Genomic DNA, 21,875 nt, shown 5'->3' with positions numbered 1-21,875 from the left:
TATGCGGATGATTGATTTTACCTCGGCGTGTTCCTCTTCAGGATAGCAACAGCATTTTCTCCATTTTCCTTTTTGTTTGTGGGAGTCACGGTGGGAAAGCCTTGGTAGCACGGTTAGCCAATCAATAAAAACCAAACTGCTTACGCCACGCCTCCTTGGACAAAATCTGTCCAATCAACGCTTTCCTCTTTTACATGGGCGTTCCCATCCCCCCACCCACTCTTTTGACACTGCCCTACCAAAGCTCGGTGGTTGTGTGAAGTGAATGACGTCTCTGAATTTGTGGGCCGCCGACGCAGGGCTGGGTTTCCATTTTCATAGCGAGTTTCGGGGGGGATCGTTAACATGGAGCCGGAGATGGAGGACAAAACGGTGGAACTGATGGTAAGAAGTGTTTTGCTAGGCTATGATGAACACCCGAAAGTACCGGTTTCTACCATTTATTGTGGCGAAAGTACCGTTTTCGTTTCGACGACAGGAATGAGCTGAAGCGGCTTGTCGGGAGAGGTGGAGGAGAAAGGAGCGGGGGGAGGACTAGAAATCAGAGGGAGGGCCTGAAAATATCAGTATATTTTGCTTAGAATGTTGAACACACTGTTCAAATGAACAAAAAGTACTCCCGTGAAAATGTACAATAAAAGTGAGCTTTGATTTGGGTTAAAATCGGCAAATACTAGGTAAATGTAATAGATAAAGGGTTGGCCGTCGGGCGAAGGCAGCCGAGGGTTCTTGGGGTAGCGTTCACTGCGGTGACGCTGCGCCACTTTAAACTGGGCCCCGTCTGAAATGTTGCTAGCTATCCTGCTAACATTGGCTATGAGGTGATCAACTACGTAAATTTCCGAAAAAAATTACGTTTTAATGTATGATTTGACAAGTCGAGTTCAGCCGAATCTACAGATGTGAATATCAACTGAAATGAAGTATTTGTATTAAGACTAGTCGTTAAATAATTTCCACCGTTCTGTTGATTGAATGTTTATATTTCTTAAGTGCGTAGAAGGAAGTGTCGCTTTTTCATTCACACAACGATGTCACGATTAGTGAGCACTAGCGTTAGCTTAACAGTTAGCATGCTAATTCGCTAGTACACTTTTCCCGTATTTCCTTTTTGGTATATAAATAATTTTGAGTACCCTTTGATAACTAGAAAATCATACTTCTTTTTTGTGTGTTCACTTAGTAGATTTTAAGTTTCGCTTAGTTTTAATCCGTTTTTTCCCCTTCCTGTATTTGTGGCTATCCGGGGAAACAAGCTAAGTAGGCTAATGTTAGCTTACCAAAAAAGTTAACATTTGGAATCGAATGAATTAGGAGGACTTTTAATTGCTAGGTTTTTGTTTGTTTTGTGTGTAAAACTTCAGAAAAACGTCAAGTATTGAGTCTATTACATTTAAAACTACACAGTTTTCTAAGAATCCATATCCCTGACTGTCAACTAAAGCAATTATTTTGTAGAATTTCGGGACTAGTGAGAAAACTATTATATTTATTGTAAACCTTTGTGCAAAATGTGTTCATGAAGGTACTTTCTAATAATCGGAATCCTAAGAATAATTAAGTGTACCTGAACTATTGGAATACATTTTTAAATGAGTCACTCTACCCTAACAGAACACGTAAAACCATAAAAGTGAAAAATCAAGGGTTAACCAAGCTTTTGTCTAAACAGTTGAACTCTATATTGTTGCTTCTCACCACTTTAATGTGAGTTTGTACATGTAACATGACGACTAAAAGTATCACAACTGTTCCCTGTGGGTTGTGTCTTTGTTTTTTGTTGTCATATTTATTTTTGTTTGTTTTTATGTTACTCACTAATCACTCATCAGAGTGGGGATGGGAGATCAGTGAGTGGGGTTCCTGTCAAAAAAAGAAGAATTTGGGAAATAAGTGCCTATTCCATTGCCCCTCCCTCTCCTCTACCTGTCCCCACACAGGCCATGTGTAATAATGCTTTTTGTGTGTATGTTTTTATCAGTCTATATCTTGTGCGTGGAGGGGTGTGTGTTCCTGCGCTCACTGTGCCAATGTGTGTAGCTCTAATACTGGTTTTTCCCCTCACTATCCCCCCACTTCCCCTCCTCTTCTTCTCTCTTATCTTTGATGGTTACACATTCGTCTTCTTTCAATTTCAAATTGAATCTTATTTATCCATTTATTTTGTATTGCACAAAACCACACTCCACATCTCCTTTCCCAACCAACTCTACACCACTTACATTCAATGATTCATTACTTTACCTTTTTTTGGTTTCTTCTCCCCCAATTCCCCCCATTACCTTACTTTATTTTTCCTTTACCTCCCATCTCTGGTCTTTCGCTTTCCCCCCCTTTCTCTTCTTTCACCCTGTCCACTTGGTTCTCCTCCCTTTCTCCCTTCCTCTCTCTTTCACACAGTGCTCTGTGCCTCGCTCTCTCTGGCTGGGCTGCTCCTCGGTGGCTGAGAGTTTGTGTGCACTCAGGTGCCTGCAGAGCATCCCCTCCACCCGGGCTCACAACCAGGTTCTGCCTCTCTCCTCTTAATTCTGCTGCTCCTCCTTTTCCTTCCCAACCTCGTCATCTCATCACCCTTCACTTTTGTTTGCCCACTCTAGACAACCCCTCATGCCACCTTGGTGCAAATGACACTCACCCCCACTTCATCTCTCTTCCTCCTCACCTTCTGTTGTCCCTTCCTCTCTGTTGGAAGCGCTCGACTCTTTGGGTTCTCTCTGGTATATTCCAAAAGCTTTTTGTGCTAGAAAAAGAATAACAGGTGTTCAAATGACATCTTTTTCAAAGTTCTCTTATAGAATTTTCAGGTGCCTGTAATATGTCAAGAGTTGCAAAAATGTAATGAGCAAGAAACTTTGTGCTTTGGAAAGAGTGTGAGGCACTCTCGACCATAGAAGAAGTATGGAGGATGTACCAGAGAAAAACCATGGAATCAGGAGTAGCATTCTTTGTCCTTCTACCTGGAGATGTGAGAACCGAGGTTGGAGAGGGAGGGGTTGAGCTCTGAGAGGCCACATGCTTGCTTGCCTGCCTGCTTGGCCCCACATAGTTTTTCTTTTATTTTAATATTTTTTTTATTTATTTAAGTTTTCCCTTCTTGTTTGCTGCTCTTGCATGATCATCAACACCTGCAAGAACTTTCTGGCTTTATAACCTGTCCGCTTTGGTCTTGGTTTCTGTACCATCTTTTTGCACAGTTGTATTTATAGTAGTGACCAATCTGTAATGGTAGGTTTATCTTCAAACAGTCATGGATTTATACCAGAACATTATTATGGGGGAAAAAATAATTACATTAATCATTTTGGTTTCAAAATGAAAGAAGTTGAGAACATTTTGATTGGCACCAGATAGTTTTAGTGATTTCCAAATAAAGTCGTTTTAGTTGTGAAATTCAGATTGATATAATTGTTATCCAAGTAACCTGAACCAGTTCATCATCTACAGAAATATATTTTTGCAGAACTGATTGTTCTTAAATGTTCTTATTTTGTTTGAGACTGAACCGAATCAATGCATTAAAAAAATAAGGAAATTAAAATATCTATCCCTTTTTGCAGCTTTTTGTGACATGTGTATACTGTAATAGTTCAAAAACACATATTAAACATATTCAAATTTTAAGAAAATGTTGTTGTGGGTTGTGTAGGAGTTTTTCAAATTGACAAAGTTGAGCCTGTCGCCAGTCAAAGTTTGTAAATTGCTGAAACATTGTGATACAGTATGAATGCTATGATTATTGCACCTTTGATGTGCTTTTTATTTTATTTTTTCTACTTTTATGTAATCGCTTTAAATAACCCAGGGTTTAGTATATATGACTTTTTTTTTTCTCCGTTTAAAGTTAATTACTTGTGAATAATCAAGTTTACGTTCAAATTTTTCTTCTTTGTAGCATGTTTCCTGTAAGATTCTACAAAATTACAGCTCGGTTACTGAAGAAATGTAATAATCTTTCCTCTGTGTTTGATGTATCTCCACAATCTGTTTTTATTACAGTCATACCAGAGCTAGTGCCAGTGAAGTGCCCAAGATTTTGCACTTTAATTTCCTGTCCAGACTACTTAGCTGCATCACAGACAGACAAGCACATAGATTCCTTTTGTTGAGACTCTTAGTTTATTTCACCCCATATTTGGGTGTGCGTGTATGCGCAGCTGTTTGTGCGGGCACGCACCAGAATTCTAGATGGTTTACCTTCCTTTGGCTGTTATTGTTTTTTTGTTTGTTTTTTTAAATCAGCTGCTGTCTAAGCTGTGGCTTTTTGAAATTCCTTTTAGTCAGTCAAAGGGAGGAGAAATTAACCAGTGCTTTCTCTGTCTTGTTCTGTAGAACACATCAGGGATGGAATCACAGACCCCCGTGGATGATCTGTCACCAAAGAAGAACACTGTTCTCAAAGTATGTTTTTATTTATTCTCAGATAAATCCTAAACCACAAGACTGCTTTCTGTGTTAGTTATTTTAATGGAGATTATATACATAGTAGTACCTATAATCACATAGTTTAAGATGACAAACTGACAAACTTTAACTCCTCCATATAACACATTAACATTTGTTTTTCTGTGAGAGATATTAATGAAGAAAATGTCAATCTAAGAGAAATGGTCATCTGCCTCTTATCTTTACAGTTTAGTAATGGCCCTGTCGTGAGCTCGCGTAAACGTCCGTCAGAAGGGAACTATGAGAAAGAAAAGGAACACTGCATCGCCCTCTTTGACCAGTGGTCTGAGGCCGACCAGGTGGAGTTTGTAGAGCGTCTGATTTCCCGTATGTGCCACTACCAGCACGGCCACATCAACTCCTACCTCAAACCCATGCTTCAGAGGGACTTCATCACTGCGTTGCCAGGTACTACCTTCAAAAAATACACATTTTTTTTCTTCAACTACAGTTTGCAGAGCCTGAAAGATCTTACGTTCCCAACTCATAGCACAGAATAATTATAATTTAATGTATTAGTTTCCCCTCTGTCCTGTCATAATAAAGTGCGATTGTTTCTTGAGCTTTTTCCCTGTTTTGACCCTATCAACACAGGATTAAAGGAGAAAAATATGGAGCGCTGTCTAGGAAGAAGTTCTACCACTATGGAAATTCAAATTCTATTCTTATCTCAGACAACTACACTTGATGCTGACTCTATTAATCACCTCTTCCACTGATATTGAGGCTGCACCAGTGTTCATCTCTGTCATCAATGTCCCTGTTCTTGGTCACATCCAGTGCTTCTCTCTTCACAGTACAATTTTGTTGAAAGGAAATGTAGAAAAAAAAATAACCCTGCTCATGAGATCTGTCTTTGCTACTTTGGTATCAGAAATGATCCAAACTATTCACATCACTACAATTAGTCATCTCTTTCTTCTCTTTCATCTTCACCAATCCTAGAACTGAATGGTATGGCCAAAAAATCCAATCTCAATCTAATCCCAAATTCAGTTTTCAATTTTAAATCCATGTTTTCTCTTTCTTTAACAAAAATTACTATTGATGCAACATATTTAACAAAAGCTAATTCATTTTAACATTTTCTTTGGAAATTAGCTCTGAGACAAATCATAACAAAAGAAAGCTGCAAAAATATTGATTTCTAATCAGTCTTTTTTTCTGCTTTTTGGCATCTTCATGCTTATGAACAGTTTTAATTTTCTATCACAAATGAGTTGTTCCTGTTTTCTCGCTGAAAACACCCCCATCAGAAGAGGGGTTTCAGTCAGTCACTTGTAGTCTGAACCTGCTAAAGAGAATGGTATTTTTAGAAAATGAAATTAATATAATTTTGGAATGGCATGACATCTAACTGTAAACTCAAAATATAACGTGCTGAGAAAACAAGGACAGATTTACTAAAGGGGAGCAGAGTGACAGAAAATGTCCCTTTTCCCTAATTCTTCCTCCAGGTGATTCATTGTTATATGTAATCATAACAAAAAAAATCATATTGTTTTGAATTCTTGCCTAGATTTTTTTTTTTAGCTCAACACTGGCTCTGTAATGTTACAGATTACCAATAAAGTTCCATACAAAGTGGATTCATGTGTGTTTCTAAACAAGAGTTTTTATTAATCTTTTTTTTTTTTTGTCTTTCATTCTTTAGCTCAAGGTTTGGATCACATAGCAGAGAACATCCTGTCTTTTTTGGACGCGCGCTCCTTGTGTGCAGCAGAACTAGTGTGTAAAGAGTGGCAGAGAGTCATATCAGAAGGAATGCTGTGGAAGAAGCTCATTGAACGTATGGTCCGAACCGACCCGCTATGGAAAGGCCTGTCTGAGAGACACCAGTGGTGAGGATTATCCCACAAACTCAATGTTTTTATTAGTTGAACACAAATGTTTGGGGGTTTATTTCAAGTATTTTGTCTGGTTGAGGGGGAAAAAAATCCCACAGGAAAGAAGGCTCATCATTTGTTTGTTTTTCTTGCTTCCAGGGAGAAATACCTTTTCAAAAATCGCACAGCAGAAATCCCGCCTAACTCCTACTATCACTCCCTTTATCCTAAGATCATCCAAGACATAGAGGTAAGACAAAATAGCTTCAGAAGATGGATACATGAATTTGATGTTTTTGTTTAAATTTTACAGAGAAAAAGAACTCAAATGCAGCATTGATGCATCATCAGAACACACTGGTATTAATGTTAAGTATTTTTATGACGTTGGTGGAACAGTTGCTCAGGATTCTATCACAATTTATTACAGAAAAATAATAATTTACAATTTAAAATTGACTGATCTTCACTTGAATTTTTAACTATCCTTCAAAACCAAAGATTCACATTTTGTTAAGAAGCAATACTGTACAAATCTTGCTATTCTTGCTAAGATTTGGTAGCATTGACGATGTTCAGTGTCATCCAAGTTTATTGGCAACTTTTTGCAAAGGTTTTCTTTTGGTCTTACTTTTTCAAAGCATTAATGCTTGGCAACAAGACACAGCTGAATATACAGGGAGATATGGAGAACATCAAAATAAAATGTTTGAGACAACAGTGTGTAAACATTAGGAGATTAGTGTGATGGTTTATAGGGTGTAACCAAGCCATTTCAATTAGAAAAGGATACTAATAAAAGGCTGGGAACTGACAAATACACCACAGCTGACTTCTTCCTGACAGATTCCTTTAAAATATCTAGAATTGGACCGCCTCTTTAAAGCATTCTGTTGGAAATAATTCTGATAAAATGTAAATTTAGGGAGTGTGGTTAATTTTTGACTCTTATACAAGAATTTTGGTCTCTGATTTATTTAACCCTTTAAAACCGGAGCTCCGGTGTTTGTTCTATGATTTAGTTTCTGTAGAACTCCTTCAGAATCTGCTGGAATCATGTCGATTGTGTTACCGGTTGAAAAGTTACAGTATGTTAAAGATTTTTTGTTTAAGCGTCACCGGCGTTAAAGGGTTAAGCGAAATCTTTCGTTTATTCGTTTCCACACTCATGAGGTGCATCATGAAACAGCTTTTCAGAAGCATAGATGTGGGTTTTCTGCTAACAGTTAAAAGAACACCTTTCACCACATCAAAAGCCCAAAAAAGCACCTTTTCCTTTCCCTGAGAGGCTGACATTGCACCATTCTCAGAGTGAAGAGCTGTTTCCTCCTTCAGCGCTGTTCTCTCTTGGAACTGCACAACTGTGGTGCTTTAGGTAGACGTGTCAGGTCTCTGCACCCTGTCAAATCCAGACTGACCAGCACACACACTGCTCGGTCATTCACTGCAGGCACAGAGTAGCACAGATGAGTCTGCAGCTTTTCTAAACTTGCAAGGACAGATTTTCTATCCACCAAGTTTGGATTTTGCTCTTTTTTTCTGTAACTCACACCATTTTGGTTAGCTCTTTTAAACAATAGAAAGTCCTTCCTGTGTCGTGAAAGCTGTTTTCCCACGTATGAACTTCTGATTTGAACAGTTTGTTAGTTTACCACCTAGTATTACCTCTAGATTCAAATATGTTAACTCTGCTAAAGGAAACAAATTGATGAAGTCTTTGTTTCTTCTGTTTTAATGTTAGTATGTTCAATCCTATTATCTGTTTTTTTTCTGTTTTGTTTGTTTTTATAGTTTGTTTGTTTTTTAACTTTTTTTCTAAAAAAAAAAAAAACTACTAACAGACCTATTATTATTCATTTAATTTTTTTTACAGACTATTGAGGCGAATTGGCGGTGTGGCAGACACAACTTGCAGAGGATTCAGTGTCGCTCAGAAAACAGTAAAGGGGTTTACTGTCTCCAATATGATGATGAGAAAATCATCAGTGGCCTTAGGGACAACTCTATCAAGGTACGCATGTTCACTTCATGTAAAAATAACCCTTATGTGTCTCATTTTTATAAAATGTATTTATTTTTATATAAATATTTTTTTTATTCACAGTGAGCCCATACTATTTGTACTGTTTAAGAGAGACGATTGTTTAAACATCCATTCTGATGAAAATTGTATTTTTTTTTATATGTTCTTCTGACATTTTTCTCATTATAGAGAACATGTATAAAGAAAATCAAGCTTAAATATGTCTTTATTCAAATCGTCGTGCATCAGGACCAGACGAAAATATTGAATATTATTCTTATGAACTACCGCCACCCTGCAGAAACTATGTCCTAGAAAACGGTGCAGGTTGTTTGATTGCCTAAGAACGGCATAATCATAATTTAAAAAATAAAAATGCTGGGAACAATTTTACAATAGATCAAAAGACGATTTTAGTGGGACTTTAAAGAATTTTCCTCAAAAAATCAAAACCATTGATTTTAGTTTATTCTTTAAACAAAGCGACACATACGTTTGAGCTGGAATCTAGAATGTATTTTTAGTTTTTGCTTTCCTGAATCCTCTGTTTGAGTCTCACTGAGTTGACTCAATCTGGCTCAGAGTAGTGTTTCTGTGTTGCTATAGCAGGGGTGAACCAGCAGACACATATGAATTATGGGATAAAAGGGCTTTAGCTTAAGATATGTTGTGAGTTCCACTTACCTGTCTGACCTTAGAGAAGAGATGGATGAGGTAAGGAGAAGAGCAGATTTGTCTCATTGTTGCAGGAGAGGCCAACACACACCAAAGGAAGAGCTGAATGGCTCTTATGTTCTCCCACACTCACACACACATACTCAGCACAGCAGTAGGGAAATGGAGCATGAAAAAGGGCTTGAACATTGTGAAAATATTCCAGTCCTGGAATGACTCAAATCTGTATCCTTTTAAAAAACACTTAAGCCTGAACTTTTTTTTTTTGTGTGTTGTCCTTCTCAAATCTCCTCTGTGCTCCATCTTTTCATTCTCCGTTTTTTTTTCTCTTTAGATCTGGGACAAGCAGACGCTGGAATGTCTGAAGATACTGACGGGTCACACAGGCTCAGTGCTGTGTCTTCAGTATGATGAGAGGGTCATTGTCACCGGCTCTTCTGACTCCACCGTCAGGTATGACATGAAGCCTCTTGCTGCAGAATAATAAGGATTTAAGCATGCTATAGTTTAAAAAAAGTTGAATTAAAATTCCAACTAACATTTTAGTTACAATTTATTTATGTGCATCAAATAGTTTTACCCTATTCTAAGAAATAATCCATAAGTCTGTGGAACAGAAATCATGATTGTATAACGATTGTTGAATAAATAATAAAAGAAAAGTTTTAGTCCTGATTTTTTGTCCACCAGCTGGCTTTTATTGTTTTTTTTTTTTTTTGTTTTGTTTTTTGGCTTTTATTGAATGACAGGTGTGAAAACTCTTTTTGTCTCTTTTGAGCTTCTGTAGTAACGCGATCGCACAGGTTTTAAAAACAACCAAACATGACATTTAATGTTCTAAAACCGCATAAACAACTCTGCTTGTTTTATTATGCGATTTTTACACCATGAGGGTGGTTAATGCAATGTAATTTGGTTTGTTTTTTGTGTAGCATCAAGATTTTACCATTCAATTAACAAATAAATTTATGCTTGCTTAACAGTTTCTATTCCTTTGGAATAGATATTGCAAATGTTTTACAGTTGAATCACAGCTGTTATTGGTGAGATTTTCTATTATCCCCTTCAAATGTAAAGATTTTAGAACTTCTAAATAAATAGATATGGGCTTAATTGTTTGACTGACCTTTTGGCTAACATGTAGCATGTGGATGTTGTTCACCCCACACAAAAGATCCAGATAAACCCTCTTTATTAATTTACACTTTGGTTACTCCTTGGAAGTCATCCAAGGAAAAAAAAAATGACCTCACTTCCTTAGCAACAGCTTGGCGGGGACTTTGTGAGGTTCCGTTGTCAGCTTTTCCAGTGTGTTTTGCATTTTGCTTTCACTGCCTTGGGGGAGCATGCACTTGTGTAAAGTTTGACCTTTTTTTTTGTTTGTTTTTGTTTTGTTCCATTCTGAAGCCAATAAAAATACCTTTCTCCCTCGTCTCCAATTGTTTTCCTTTTTCCTTTGTTCATTCTGCCTGTTTTTGTTTCCCCATCCACGTCATGTTTTCTGTCGCTCCTCCTGCTGCCTCATCGTATTTTTCTTTCCCACCGACTCCATCCTCTAATTGTTTTCCCCTTTTCCCCCCACTTCACCATTTCTTTCCTACCCTCTTATTTTGTCTCATATTTTCTGTTTTTTCCTCTTTAATATGACGTTTGTAATTTTTGCATTTTCAGTCCTAATATCTGTTTTTTCTTTGTTTTTCAGGGTGTGGGAGGTGACGACAGGTGAGGTACTGAACACACTGATCCACCACAACGAGGCAGTTCTGCACCTGCGCTTCGCAAACGGTCTGATGGTCACATGCTCCAAAGACCGCTCCATTGCTGTTTGGGACATGGCATCGCCGACAGACATCAGCTTACGTCGCGTCCTTGTGGGACACCGCGCTGCCGTCAACGTGGTGGACTTTGATGACAAATATATTGTGTCTGCCTCAGGGGACCGTACTATCAAAGTGAGCTGATGAAGGGATTTTCCTGAGGGATTGTTGATATTCTGTTGAGTTTTTGAACACTTTGTTTAGATATATGTAGTGTATTTGTGTCTTAAAATTGCTTTATTTTCCACTCTCTCTGGAGGTATGGAGCACCAGCACTTGTGAGTTTGTCCGGACTTTAAATGGTCATAAGCGGGGCATCGCCTGTCTACAGTACAGAGACCGTTTGGTCGTCAGCGGCTCATCTGATAACACAATCCGGTGTGTGAGACACAATCAAGTGGATGGACAGTCTTCTGTGAAAAGTCGTTTATTAAAGAATTCCCTTTATGTAGACACAACCATTTCTGTTCAGTGGCCACGTATATTAACACTCAAACCACCGCTGTTATACCATTAGTTTATAACAATGTTGTTATAATTGTGAAAGTTGCAGCATGTACAGTTTTTTTTTCAAGCTATTTTTTTTTTTTTTAGTTTTATGGTTCATAACCAATTTAATTGCAAATGAATTCCACTCAAAAGGATAAAAAACTTATCTTGCAATGATACATTATCTTAAAAATAAGCAGAACATGACTGATGTTATTAAAGTTTAGAGATATTTACTGTCTTTGTTTCTGACATTTTTGATGTTTTTCTCACAGGTTATGGGACATAGAGTGTGGAGCGTGTTTGCGAGTGCTAGAAGGCCACGAGGAGCTGGTGCGCTGCATCCGCTTTGACAACAAAAGGATCGTGAGCGGCGCTTATGACGGGCAAGTCGCAAACTCGGAGTTGCAAGTAGAGTGTCCACTATTTTATTTTATTTTTTTCTGACTGTCTCTTTGCTGTGTTTTCATTTTGCAGTAAGATAAAGGTGTGGGACCTGCAGGCAGCTCTGGACCCCCGTGCCCCTGCCAGCACTTTATGTCTGCGCACACTTGTGGTGAGTTCATTTAATGCTTTCCCTCCACTAATGGAGCTTACCGACAGCTGCTTTAAACTGCAGCTTATTTATTAGCTGAATGACTCGTGTGTTTTGAAAAGCTATTACTGATCCATAATACTTTCTAATTGATTAATACTAAGAGTGAAGCTCAGAAATGTATCAAATATTTATCAAATTGTTCTTCTTCATCCAAACACTCCAGTTAAACCAAAATGTGAGGTTTTATGAGCATGTTCTACTCTACAGAAAAGGGTGGACCTAGGATTGAGTTGGTCATATGTGAATCAAATATTTTTCCTCTTTCCAGGAGCATTCTGGCCGTGTGTTCCGCTTGCAGTTCGACGAGTTTCAGATCATCAGCAGTTCTCACGACGACACCATTCTGATCTGGGACTTTCTGAACGTCTCACCTAATGGCCAGTCAGAGGGACGGTCTCCTTCTCGCACCTACACTTACATATCTAGATAGCAGGTACACATCGGCTCTAGGCTGCTCAGATTTTAATGTTTAAATGTCCAATATTGTGTGTATGTGTAAGTCGAAAATAGAATCCTTTAGCGTTTGTGCCTAGCTGTGTTTTCTGTTCTCTCCTCAGGTGGCGCCACCTCACACATCCATTCTTGGAGGAAGCCCAGGGCTGATTGGTTGATGGGTGCACACGGTGTGCAAAGGAGCCCATCTTTCTTTTCCTGCCTCCTTCATCTCTGTCCATCTCCCACTCAGCCCCCCCTCCACCTCCTTGCCTGTTCTGACAGACTCTTAAGCTTGTGCCCATTGCCCGGTAGTACAGTCAACACTGACGAGGAGTCCCTACTACAAGAACCAACTCAGCTCTCTGGAGAAGTTCACCTTCTGCAACTAATTTATGTTTTGTAAAGTACAATAATGACAGTATTAACGTAGACCTTATATATGTCACAAGCTCCCCCTTTTTGCCCCTGAAAAAAAACCTAAAAGCTGCTTCTGCTACTCGGGTTTTTAACCCCGCCCCTGCCAAAAAGGTTTCCACTCCAGTGGAATATATATTTATATATATTACACAGACACATGCATACACAGTGGCACAGTTGGGCAGAGGATGACCAGAGCTGCTACACGGGAGACAGAGACTCTACTCAGCTCTAGGAAAGAAGGGAAGGATGGGTGACGGAAGGAGTGAGTGAAGGAGAGCTTCCCTTTCACTCCTTCCTGCTCCTCCCTGCCTCTCTCTTCTTATCCATCCCTATTTGCTCCCCCTCTCCAACCCCCTCCTCCTCAGAGATGCACATTTGCTTGGAATAGGAGGGCGCACACACCTGGGTGTGCTTGTCTGTGTGGACTGGTTTAAAAAAAAAAAAAAAGACGGCAGAACAAAGCAGAAGCGTCAAACATGCATGTGAGGTTGCCTGGGATACCGCATCCTGGTACACCTCTGCTTTTTTTCTCTTTAATGCTTACTTTCTTACTGTTCTTTTTTTTATTCTATTTTCTAATTTTATTTGAGTATTTTTGGTTCTTAGTGCAAAAATCATACTAGACATAGTCTTTTCTCTGCCCCTTCTTTGTCTGTCTTACTGTCTGTTTCCTTCTTTTCTTCATCTGTCCCTTTCACATCATCTTCCTCCCTTCATCTATGTGCTTGCTTTGGTTATGAGAGAAGCTGGAATTCAAGAGCTCAATTTTAGCTGTAAACTGAGTTGTCTTGTCAAAAATTGTGTTGTATATTAAAATGATTTTTTAAAGAAGAAAAATGACCTTATTGTGAATAAAGTACTTGACAGTGGTGGAGTGTTGAGCCAACTATAACTTGAGTGTTTATTATCTTTTACCTTTTTCTGTTAACACAGACCATTCTGTCTGACAGAATGTTTTTATTTATATAATTTTGCAAGGAATTTATTTGGTGGAGAGATAAATTAAAAAGAGAAATCTAAATATAGAATTTTAGATTTTTATAAAGCAGTTTGACAAATGGAAATGTTGCCTCAGCACAAAGGTGGTGAGAACTGCAAAATATTTTTATGAAAAATTATGTCCGACAATTGTATTTCCTATTTACCTTTTCCTGTTGATTTATATGGAGTGGTCCAGATGAAAATATCTTTCTCCAGGAAAAAAAAAAATCACTTTTTTAGAGTAAATTTTAAATGTCTTGGTATTGTTGATCAAATTTGAACGTTTTATTCAACAATTTTTAAGTATTTGGTGATTTGAATGTTATCCTTCATTCCAGTTTAATAAATAATATTCACAAGTTATTTGTGGATGCTTTAGAAAAAAAAAAAACTTAAAAAAAAAAAACTTTTTGTAAGGTAATTGCTTAGGTTAAATGGTGTCTTATTAATACCGACTCCGACCACCAGGTGTCAGTATAAACACACCCTTCCAGCATTCAAATCTGTTTTCAACCTTTTACTATGAGAAGCAGAGTTTGTAGTCCATAAACAACCTGTTTCAGAAGATCAGTCTTGTTGGAAGGACCAATGTGTTTGTATATCTGTGGGATGTTTTAATCCACAGTTCTGTCCGGTGGTAGATGTTTGCCCCACATTTGTCCAAACATTCTGCATTGGTGTATTCTCCAGGAGAAGAAGAAGGGGTGGCCTGTCAAGGGGGTTGGTTTCCCCTCATTTCTGGGTTAAGTTCTGTAAAGCAGAAATGTTTCAAATTCTGGGAACAAGTTATGTGGGATGGATTTGCGTTTGGTGGAGCACCATTAATATATGATGTGTGCATGTGTTGGATATGGGTGTGTGTGCTTCCTCTGGGTCTGTGGGATTTTGGTCCATAATTCCTGCAGCTCTCAGGTCACAGCTCCGTTCTCACGCACATATTTGGCATTCCTTCCCCGACATGATTACCATACACCTTCCACTCTGGGTTTGGCTACACAGAATATTTCCATCACTCCCAAGTGGAACTGAAGCAACGTTCCAGAAATGAACAGCTCACCCCAACTCTGCTACCCCATTTGCTCTTCTTAATCCCGTACCCAGCTTCCCTCACAGTTAACCGTCTATTCTATATAACTCCCTTCCAGCTCTAAGAATCATCTGGTACAAACTTTTTTCCTCCTGAGTCAGCTGTTTGTCTCTGCCGATACGATTGGGTCATTTGGCAGAACCGTCTCTTCAGTGACCTCCTGCTAGGATAGGAAAAGGAAGGGGAGGGATGGAGGATAGGAGTAAGAAAGATGAGGAGAAGCAGCTATTAAATGTTTATCTCTCCACTGCATGTTTTACCTCGGAGGCCTCATACTGTGCATTACTGGCAGAAGTTTACACTTTTGAGGTGACAGTTGGTCTCTGCTCAGGCCCTTTGAAAGGGTCTCTGTGTGCTCGGTAAATATTAACTTTGTATTTTAAAAGCTGTTTTAATGCTCACTCAGTATGCGTATTGACAAGAACCAGAAAAAAAGGAAAAAGAAAAACTTGAATTTGTTCTAGCGTGGCCTTTAGTGTTAACCCTTTGACGCTAAATTTCAACTCTTAGAATAAACCACTTCCATATTTCATTAGTGCGCTCCCACATCTGTTAGGGATTCTGCTGTTTGCACCTTGATCGGAGGCACTGCACAATTATCAAAGTTTGTCTCATCCAGCCCAGAAAAATCTCTGTTAAATCTTGGTAATTTGATCAAAATTAAGCTTCATTATTAATGTGAGTGAGGCATTGGTAACACAGTGAGAGAAATTCTTAGTGCTTGTTCATCAAAAGGAACTTAAAACACATTATTTTGTATTTAAATTAATATTTTTTTTTCCAAAAGGAAAATACCGCTGCTTTCATTTTCTTTTCTTTTTGGTCAAACAGTCTGAATCCAAATCAGATTAACTTTTTGATGTTACACAAGAAAGAAAAGCAACCGAACTCTCATAAGTCCATTCCTGGCGGGGCAGGAAATGTTTTGCTGAAATTTAAACTTCTTTCTTTGCAAGTTATTATTTTATCATGCAACTTAATATCAGATAAAAAAAAATCTGATGGACATAAGAAAAAAAGCAACAAACAAAAAAAAAAGGATTTGCACAGTTGATTTGCGTGAAGAAGCTAAGAGACGCAGGAAATGTTTCTTTTAAGTTTACTGAGTCGAGAGAGACTGCTGCACACAGAGCTGAAATAAATAAATGAAATAATTTTATAGTAACAATTATAGTAAGCATCATAGTAAGATTGCTTATTTAGGGTCTCCTTTTATATATATAATATACAGTATGTGCGCATATATACATATATATACACACATACACACACATTCACACACAGCTTTCAATAAATTGTTCCCTTAAATATTTTCTTCTGTTTTTATGCGTGACACTTTGGTTTGTTCCACTAAATGTCCTGGGTAGCAGCACTCTGTATCCACGGTATCTCGCATGAGCATCCTCTCCTGGGTCGTTTCTATAGCGATGCAATCAGAGAAGGCACCCTCCCCGTTGAGCGTGCGCCCATTGCCCTCTACGCAGAAGGACTGCGGCTGTTGTGTCCTGGGGGGAGGCAAGGCATCGGGCGAAACCATGCAGGTCTCCTGTTGTCTTTGGTTGCCACTGGTTTGGTTCAGCTGTGATTGACTGGCTGATTTTGGTGCAGCTTGATTTTTTTTTTTTTTTTTTTTTTTTACATTCCAGTTCCGAAAGCGTCAGTCCCTGCGGTGAGTTGTCACGGGTTCATGTAGAGACTCCACGGTCCCTTTTTTTCAGAGTCCCTCATGATCCAGACACACACAAACACACACTCATAAAACATACATTTCCTTGTTGTCCTTGCCTTGCAACAATGGATTCACTTACTCATCTTTTACTGGATTATTCTCCTATTCCTCCTTTTATTATCCATCCTGCCTTCATCCCGCAGTCTGAAACATTCCCACTAACTTAGCAGTGAGACAGATAAGTGCGTCACATGTCAAAAGTCAATTATATGTCCACTGGATTGGTTTGTATCACTCTATCTCTCATCGTCTCCTGTGTTCCTTCCCTTTTATCTGTTGGCTGAGCACCCACTCACTTGTTCAGTTAGTCTGTCCCAGCGTGTTTTCTCTGTGTGGTCCCGTTGTAATCCCATGCTTGACATTGTCCAGCTGGTCTAGAAAAAGAAGTCTTGGAGACCTTGGGATTCTGCATTTGCGGAACGATGGCCTTTGTGCAACATGAATTGCTGGTTGGCCATCAAGTTTTCTGTCACAATGTCAGGCCCGTGAAGAGAAACAGACCATTTCCTTTCCGCTTGAAGCTTTGGGCCAGCTATCATCCGCTTGGTCCCGGAGGGGAACAGAAAGAGAAATGATCACTAACTTGGGGGCTTGTAGTGGCGATTTCGGAGACGTGTGAAGCTAAACCCCCATGAATGATTCATCAAGTTTCTGGTCAATATTTGTCCCAACCAAAAAAGTTGTTCAGTCATGTGTGACATAAGAGATGACTGGGTTAGCCATTAACAGGCTCAGATCAAGTCTTAAGATAACAAGAAAGTGGGCGCTAGCATTAGCCTCTACTAACGAGGCCCGTTCGCGCGGACCCGATTGCCCCGCTTGCTGATGGTGGTGAAGCGGAAGGGGGTGGTGAGGTCAGGCTGCTCCCCGGGTGGAAAGCGCTTCATGAAGTGTCCATCCTGCTGGTTGGGTTGCGTGCGGCTGCCGGGTCGAGGGCGCCCTCTTTTATTGAACCCAACATACCAGTCTGTGTAGCGCGCCGACATTAAAGCTGTGTAGTGATTTTCTAGAACCTTCTCCACAAAGAGGCAGTCATCGCTTCGATTACTGGCCTTCTGAGAGAGAGCAGAGAAACCACAGGTGCACAAACAAACCAAGAGAGGCTGGTCAGAAGAATGGAGGATGAAGAATACTGAATACGGATATTTTGTTCTCATGGAGTCTCACCTTTCCAACCAGTTTGCCGCGGCTGTTCATGCACAGGTAGAAATTGGTTTCTTTCCCCCGGATTCTCACCTGGCTACCGAAGGTAGCTGCCTCCACTACAAGCTGGGCTTGTGAAGGGACAAACAGAGGAACAGACAGACATTAGAATCCTACAAATGTGGAGAAATGCAATCACACAAGACAAACTCTGAAACGGAAAGATAAAGATATCTCACATCTGACTTGTTCTCAATTGTTCGACTAGGATCTTTTACGACCTCCTGTGCTGCCAAGTAACCTTGCTTTATTAGCACAGATTACTAGTAAACGTTAAATAAAAAAAGCTCTGCTAAACCAGATAAGACATTCAAGCTGAGTCACGGTTTTAGGATTCATAGTTGCTATTAACCCTTCTAATAAATCAGAGACAGATGTAATTGTCTTGGGCTGAACAGATGGTTGTCAGATAAGGCCGATCACACACATGGATGAGAGGCTCCTGACCGCAAATGGTCGTTGTAAAAAAAAAAGAAAAAAAAGGAAAGAAAGAAAGATAACAGCGAAGTGAAGAGGGAGCACCGTGGGCTGAGGGAAGCAGGAGAACACTTAGACTGGGTGTCTGTGATACTGTTGTTTTAAGGCGGGTGGGTGTGCTCTTGTGCCCCTGTGAGTTTGTGTGTGAGCATGTGTGCAGGTGCACGGTGTGTGTTCACCCTTCCAGGCAGCACCGCTTCACTAACTACACATCTTAAGAGAGCGCTTGTGCCTGTTTAAAAATAAATCCCTAAAACGGTTCCTACATGACCTTAGTCAACAAAGGGGTCAGGAGAAATCAATACCTCCCTCCCTCTTGCCCTCTTCATCTGTCTTCCCCCAACTCTCCTCTCATCTCCCTTCTGCTCTTAGACTCCATGCTATGCCGTCATGCACTTGCTGCATTTTTGTGTCCCTCCGGTAGCAAAGTGTAGGACACTGCTGTGACAGCTAGCCACCCTTGGGGAGTGATTCCCTGCCAAAAAATACTACAAAAAGAAAAGACATCCCTCCACCTCTGAGGTCTTTAGTGTGCAGCCACATGTGCGACCTCACTTGTTTATCAATGAACAGGATGTGACACGTGAGCCTCATCGATGCTACATACAGAACTGTTTAGCTTTGTGGCTTGGCTTTCATCTCCCAATTGATTTAGCAAGGTTTAAGCATAGGTTAGTCAAGGATGTGGGGGATGGACAGAGTGAATGTTAGAGGAGGGATGTAGGGTGAGGGAGAGAAAGCCTGCTGTTTTAAATCCAGAGGAGACAACATTCAGGATGAAAAATCAATGCGGAGATCGATGAAGGAGATGAGTTTCTGACGCCCAGGCCGACACTCTACCTGCCTTGCTTCTTCCTCTCACTCGCTGGGATTTTTATTTTCTTCACTGTGGCCTTTTTCTCTGTCTCTTTCTCCTTTGTGAATCATTGAGTCAGCCAGTCGATGAGGTCTTTGTACTCCCAAGACAAGCTCCACTGCCCCTCTACCAAAGCCTGGGGAGGCCTGTGTGTGAGGCCTTTTGTGAGTGTGCCTGCACGGGTGGATTTTGTCTCCATTCATGCATGTACTTGGTCAACCTTTAAGTCTTTGTACTTGCAGCCGTTATAGGGTGTGTGATGATGGTGCAAGTCAGCATCATGTGCACTGGCGGACGGTTTTCTCCGTGCATGTGTGTCTTACCATATTTGTCTCCGTCTTCTCCTCTGGCGCTGATCCTGCGCCCCAGCACCTGCACATGCTTGCCACTGGTGCGGCTGTAAAGCTGGTAGACTCGGTGTTGTCTCCGACTCATGGTGTCTCGCACCTGTGTCTGGTTCTCCACGTGCACGCTGAAGTTGACTCCATCCACGCCAAGCACCTGCTGGAACACCCACAAACACACCCGGAATTTGGCAGATGGTTGACGGCATGCTTGAATGTGCAGAGAGAAGCAATATACAACTCGTGCCACTTGTCACTGTCATGCATGCCGATGCTCACCTGTAATGGATTGCACATCACAAGCAACATCTGGATACATCTGGAAAAAGTAGAAACAGATGGGTTTAGAAATACTGAATGTTGGAAGAGTCGGGCATGACACCATCATTTCCATCTCTTTCTTGTCTGCCGTTCCCTCTGTTCAACATCTCATTTCCTTATGGGTGATTACTCACACTGCTGGGCGTGCAGCTGGCACAGCAACTTTTGACATGCAGACAGCCAGATATCCAGGGATCGGCATATGGATAGCAGCCACAGCAGTGTTTATAGTCATGCTACCAGCCTTCTGTCCAACTCCACCTTCTGACCCGTTAGTTCTGCCACACCAAAATCTGGCCTCCAAATGACCCGATTGGAGCACAGCTGAGTGGCAAACATGCCGAGACGAGGAGAACATGCTTTGGTCCGAACATCTGAGGAAATGGGGTGGCTGGTTTGGCTGCTCTGCATATGTAGACAGCTGGGCTGGACTACAGGTGTACTGGAAAGGGTGCGCAGCTACATTTACATTTGCTATAAATAAGCAAGACGGTGAACTAACAAGACAAGTGGAAAGATGATTCACTTTGTGGAGATGTAGCCTGCAGATTTATTGAGAGCTGCTCAAAAAAATACCTTAAGGAACCTCTTTGTTTTATTTCTTATCAGTTGTCCATCTTGCTGAACTTTTAGATCCATTTCTGGAAGAAGCAGCTGGTTATATTTACAATTAAAATTCTTCCCACTCTATCATGTTGCTTAATTGAGGTGTAGACCTTGACCTTGGATGCATCACATGTTATTTACAGCTTTAGTAAGGGAGTGATTGTGTTGCAAAATCTACTTTGGCAGTCCTTAAACAGCTCTGAATTAGTGACTGAAGACTTGATGAAGTTCAGAACCAAGTGTGTGGGCTGAAAAACAATTCTATGAATTCTGTCTTTCCCCACCTCATCGTTCGCTATCTTTCTGCATGCCTCTTCTCTTTCTCCGACTTGCAATCCTCCCTTTCCCTGCTCTAACTTATCCTTCCCTCCCCGTCTCTGGGTCCGCTCTTTCTTTCCCCTATCGTTGTCTGTCTCCAATCTTCCTTTATGTTTAGGGTTAGCGAGGGGACTCCTCCGCATTGTCATGGGCATGCACACAGATGTGCAGACGTGTGCAGGGCAAGTGTGTGTGTACAGAAGGAGCCGGCAGCTGACAGCTGGTCATAATGTAAGACATGCTGGGGGAGCAGGGTGGGGGGTGGGAAAGGTAGACTGAGAGGTACACAACACCACAGGGACGGACAGAGCAGAGGTGATGTAAGAAAAGATGAACCCAAAGAGGGCTACCAAAGAATCAGAAAGAGCATCAAATACGGTGGAGTTGATTAACTTCGAAGGAAGAAGTGATAACAATGAAAATAGCTCTGAAAGTAGTGAAAGAAGCTAATTAACCCCTTCACCCTCTGAGTTATCACTTGTGTACCATCACATTTCTCTGCCTCAACATTTCCCAGGTGGTGTCAGCTCCTGACTCGCCCTAATAGATGCAGACACCCTGGGAAATGCAGCAGAGCACGGGCCCTCACGTTTTGCCTGCGCAGCCGAAAAAACCCGAGCGCCTGTGCATTGTGAGGACTCTCAGCTGTTAAAACACCACGGCTGCACTGCCGCAGAGGACGCTGCAGGAAAAGTGCCTCAGCACTGGATTCCCTCGCTCCCACAAAAACCACAGACACTCCATATTATGCCAGCCACAGAGAGAAAGAGAAGGAGAGAGGAAAGAGGGAGACGGGATCAAGCGGCGGTGGGGGGAGGGATGAGAAAGTGAGGAGGAAAAAAAAATGGAGAATAAGAAAGTGCAGAGTAAAAAAGTCTGGGAGAGTAAAGATGGGAGGTATGGAGAGAGGGAAGGCATGGTGCGCCTGGGACAGCTGCCAAAACAAGTAACCATCTGACATCATGAACCTGCGTCCCAGCAGATCCACCATATGGAGGCTGTGGTTTAGACGAGCAGGCCTCAGAACCACGGATTGGGCACCGGCTTGGACGGCAGGGAGACTCAGCAACAAGCAGTGGTTTCAGCCGTGTGTAGTGGTGGTTAGCGTGGTAGGCCAGCACTGGAGCGGTGGGTTTCAGCAAAGTGCAGAAGTTTCAAATCTTCTGCAGCCGGCCTTGTTTTAAAACAGCGCTTGGCCAACATTAGAGCCAGTGATGTAGCTATGGT

The 21,875-nt window shown here is 40.8% G+C and overlaps 2 protein-coding genes across 5 annotated transcripts in view; one reads left to right on the top strand and one right to left on the bottom strand.

Annotated features, from left to right (window-relative positions):
- Nucleotides 1-205: 205 nt before the first annotated feature.
- On the top strand, nucleotides 206-13,618 carry fbxw11a (F-box and WD repeat domain containing 11a). 2 transcript variants are annotated; one of them, XM_024283127.2, is made up of 14 exons: nucleotides 206-384; nucleotides 2,401-2,505; nucleotides 4,330-4,398; nucleotides 4,632-4,851; nucleotides 6,098-6,284; nucleotides 6,429-6,519; nucleotides 8,143-8,280; nucleotides 9,302-9,420; nucleotides 10,670-10,919; nucleotides 11,044-11,162; nucleotides 11,549-11,659; nucleotides 11,751-11,829; nucleotides 12,140-12,304; nucleotides 12,429-13,618. In XM_024283127.2, exons 1-13 carry the CDS (start codon nucleotides 346-348, stop codon nucleotides 12,299-12,301), a joined length of 1,689 nt encoding a protein of 562 aa, XP_024138895.1. In that variant the 5' UTR covers nucleotides 206-345; the 3' UTR covers nucleotides 12,302-12,304; nucleotides 12,429-13,618. The 2 variants fall into 2 exon arrangements, with proteins under 2 accessions (XP_024138895.1, XP_024138896.1); XM_024283128.2 differs by lacking the exon at nucleotides 2,401-2,505 and having other exon boundaries at nucleotides 209-384.
- Nucleotides 13,619-15,605: 1,987 nt separating this feature from the next.
- The window catches only part of fgf18a (fibroblast growth factor 18a), a 9,055-nt gene continuing 2,785 nt past the window's right edge, over nucleotides 15,606-21,875 (bottom strand). Inside the window, exons 2-5 of one of the 3 annotated variants that reach the window (XM_024284205.2) lie at nucleotides 19,683-19,722; nucleotides 19,383-19,563; nucleotides 17,691-17,797; nucleotides 15,606-17,578 (exon numbers count right to left, since the gene is read on the bottom strand). In XM_024284205.2, the coding sequence (XP_024139973.1) occupies nucleotides 17,306-17,578; nucleotides 17,691-17,797; nucleotides 19,383-19,563; nucleotides 19,683-19,722 (601 nt within the window). In that variant the 3' untranslated portion in view covers nucleotides 15,606-17,305. The remainder of the gene's footprint in view (nucleotides 17,579-17,690; nucleotides 17,798-19,382; nucleotides 19,564-19,682; nucleotides 19,723-21,875) is intronic. The other 2 variants (XM_024284206.2, XM_024284207.2) reach the window with 2 other exon arrangements.

The sequence above is a fragment of the Oryzias melastigma genome, linkage group LG10, assembly GCF_002922805.2.
Source record: "Oryzias melastigma strain HK-1 linkage group LG10, ASM292280v2, whole genome shotgun sequence".
Classification (NCBI taxonomy): Eukaryota; Metazoa; Chordata; class Actinopteri; order Beloniformes; family Adrianichthyidae; genus Oryzias; species Oryzias melastigma.
The sequence above is the reverse complement of the archived record's forward strand: the minus strand, read 5'-3'. Positions and strand labels throughout refer to the sequence as shown.

What these genes read in the sequence shown, in the direction of transcription:
- fbxw11a (XM_024283127.2), top strand. Translation starts at nt 346, where the DNA reads ATGGAGCCGGAGATGGAGGACAAAACGGTGGAACTGATG. An exon ending in AGATCATCCAAGACATAGAG is followed by an intron (nt 6,520 to 8,142) that starts GTAAGACAAAAT and finishes TTTTTTTTACAG; the next exon opens with ACTATTGAGGCGAATTGGCG. An exon ending in CAGGGGACCGTACTATCAAA is followed by an intron (nt 10,920 to 11,043) that starts GTGAGCTGATGA and finishes CTCTCTCTGGAG; the next exon opens with GTATGGAGCACCAGCACTTG.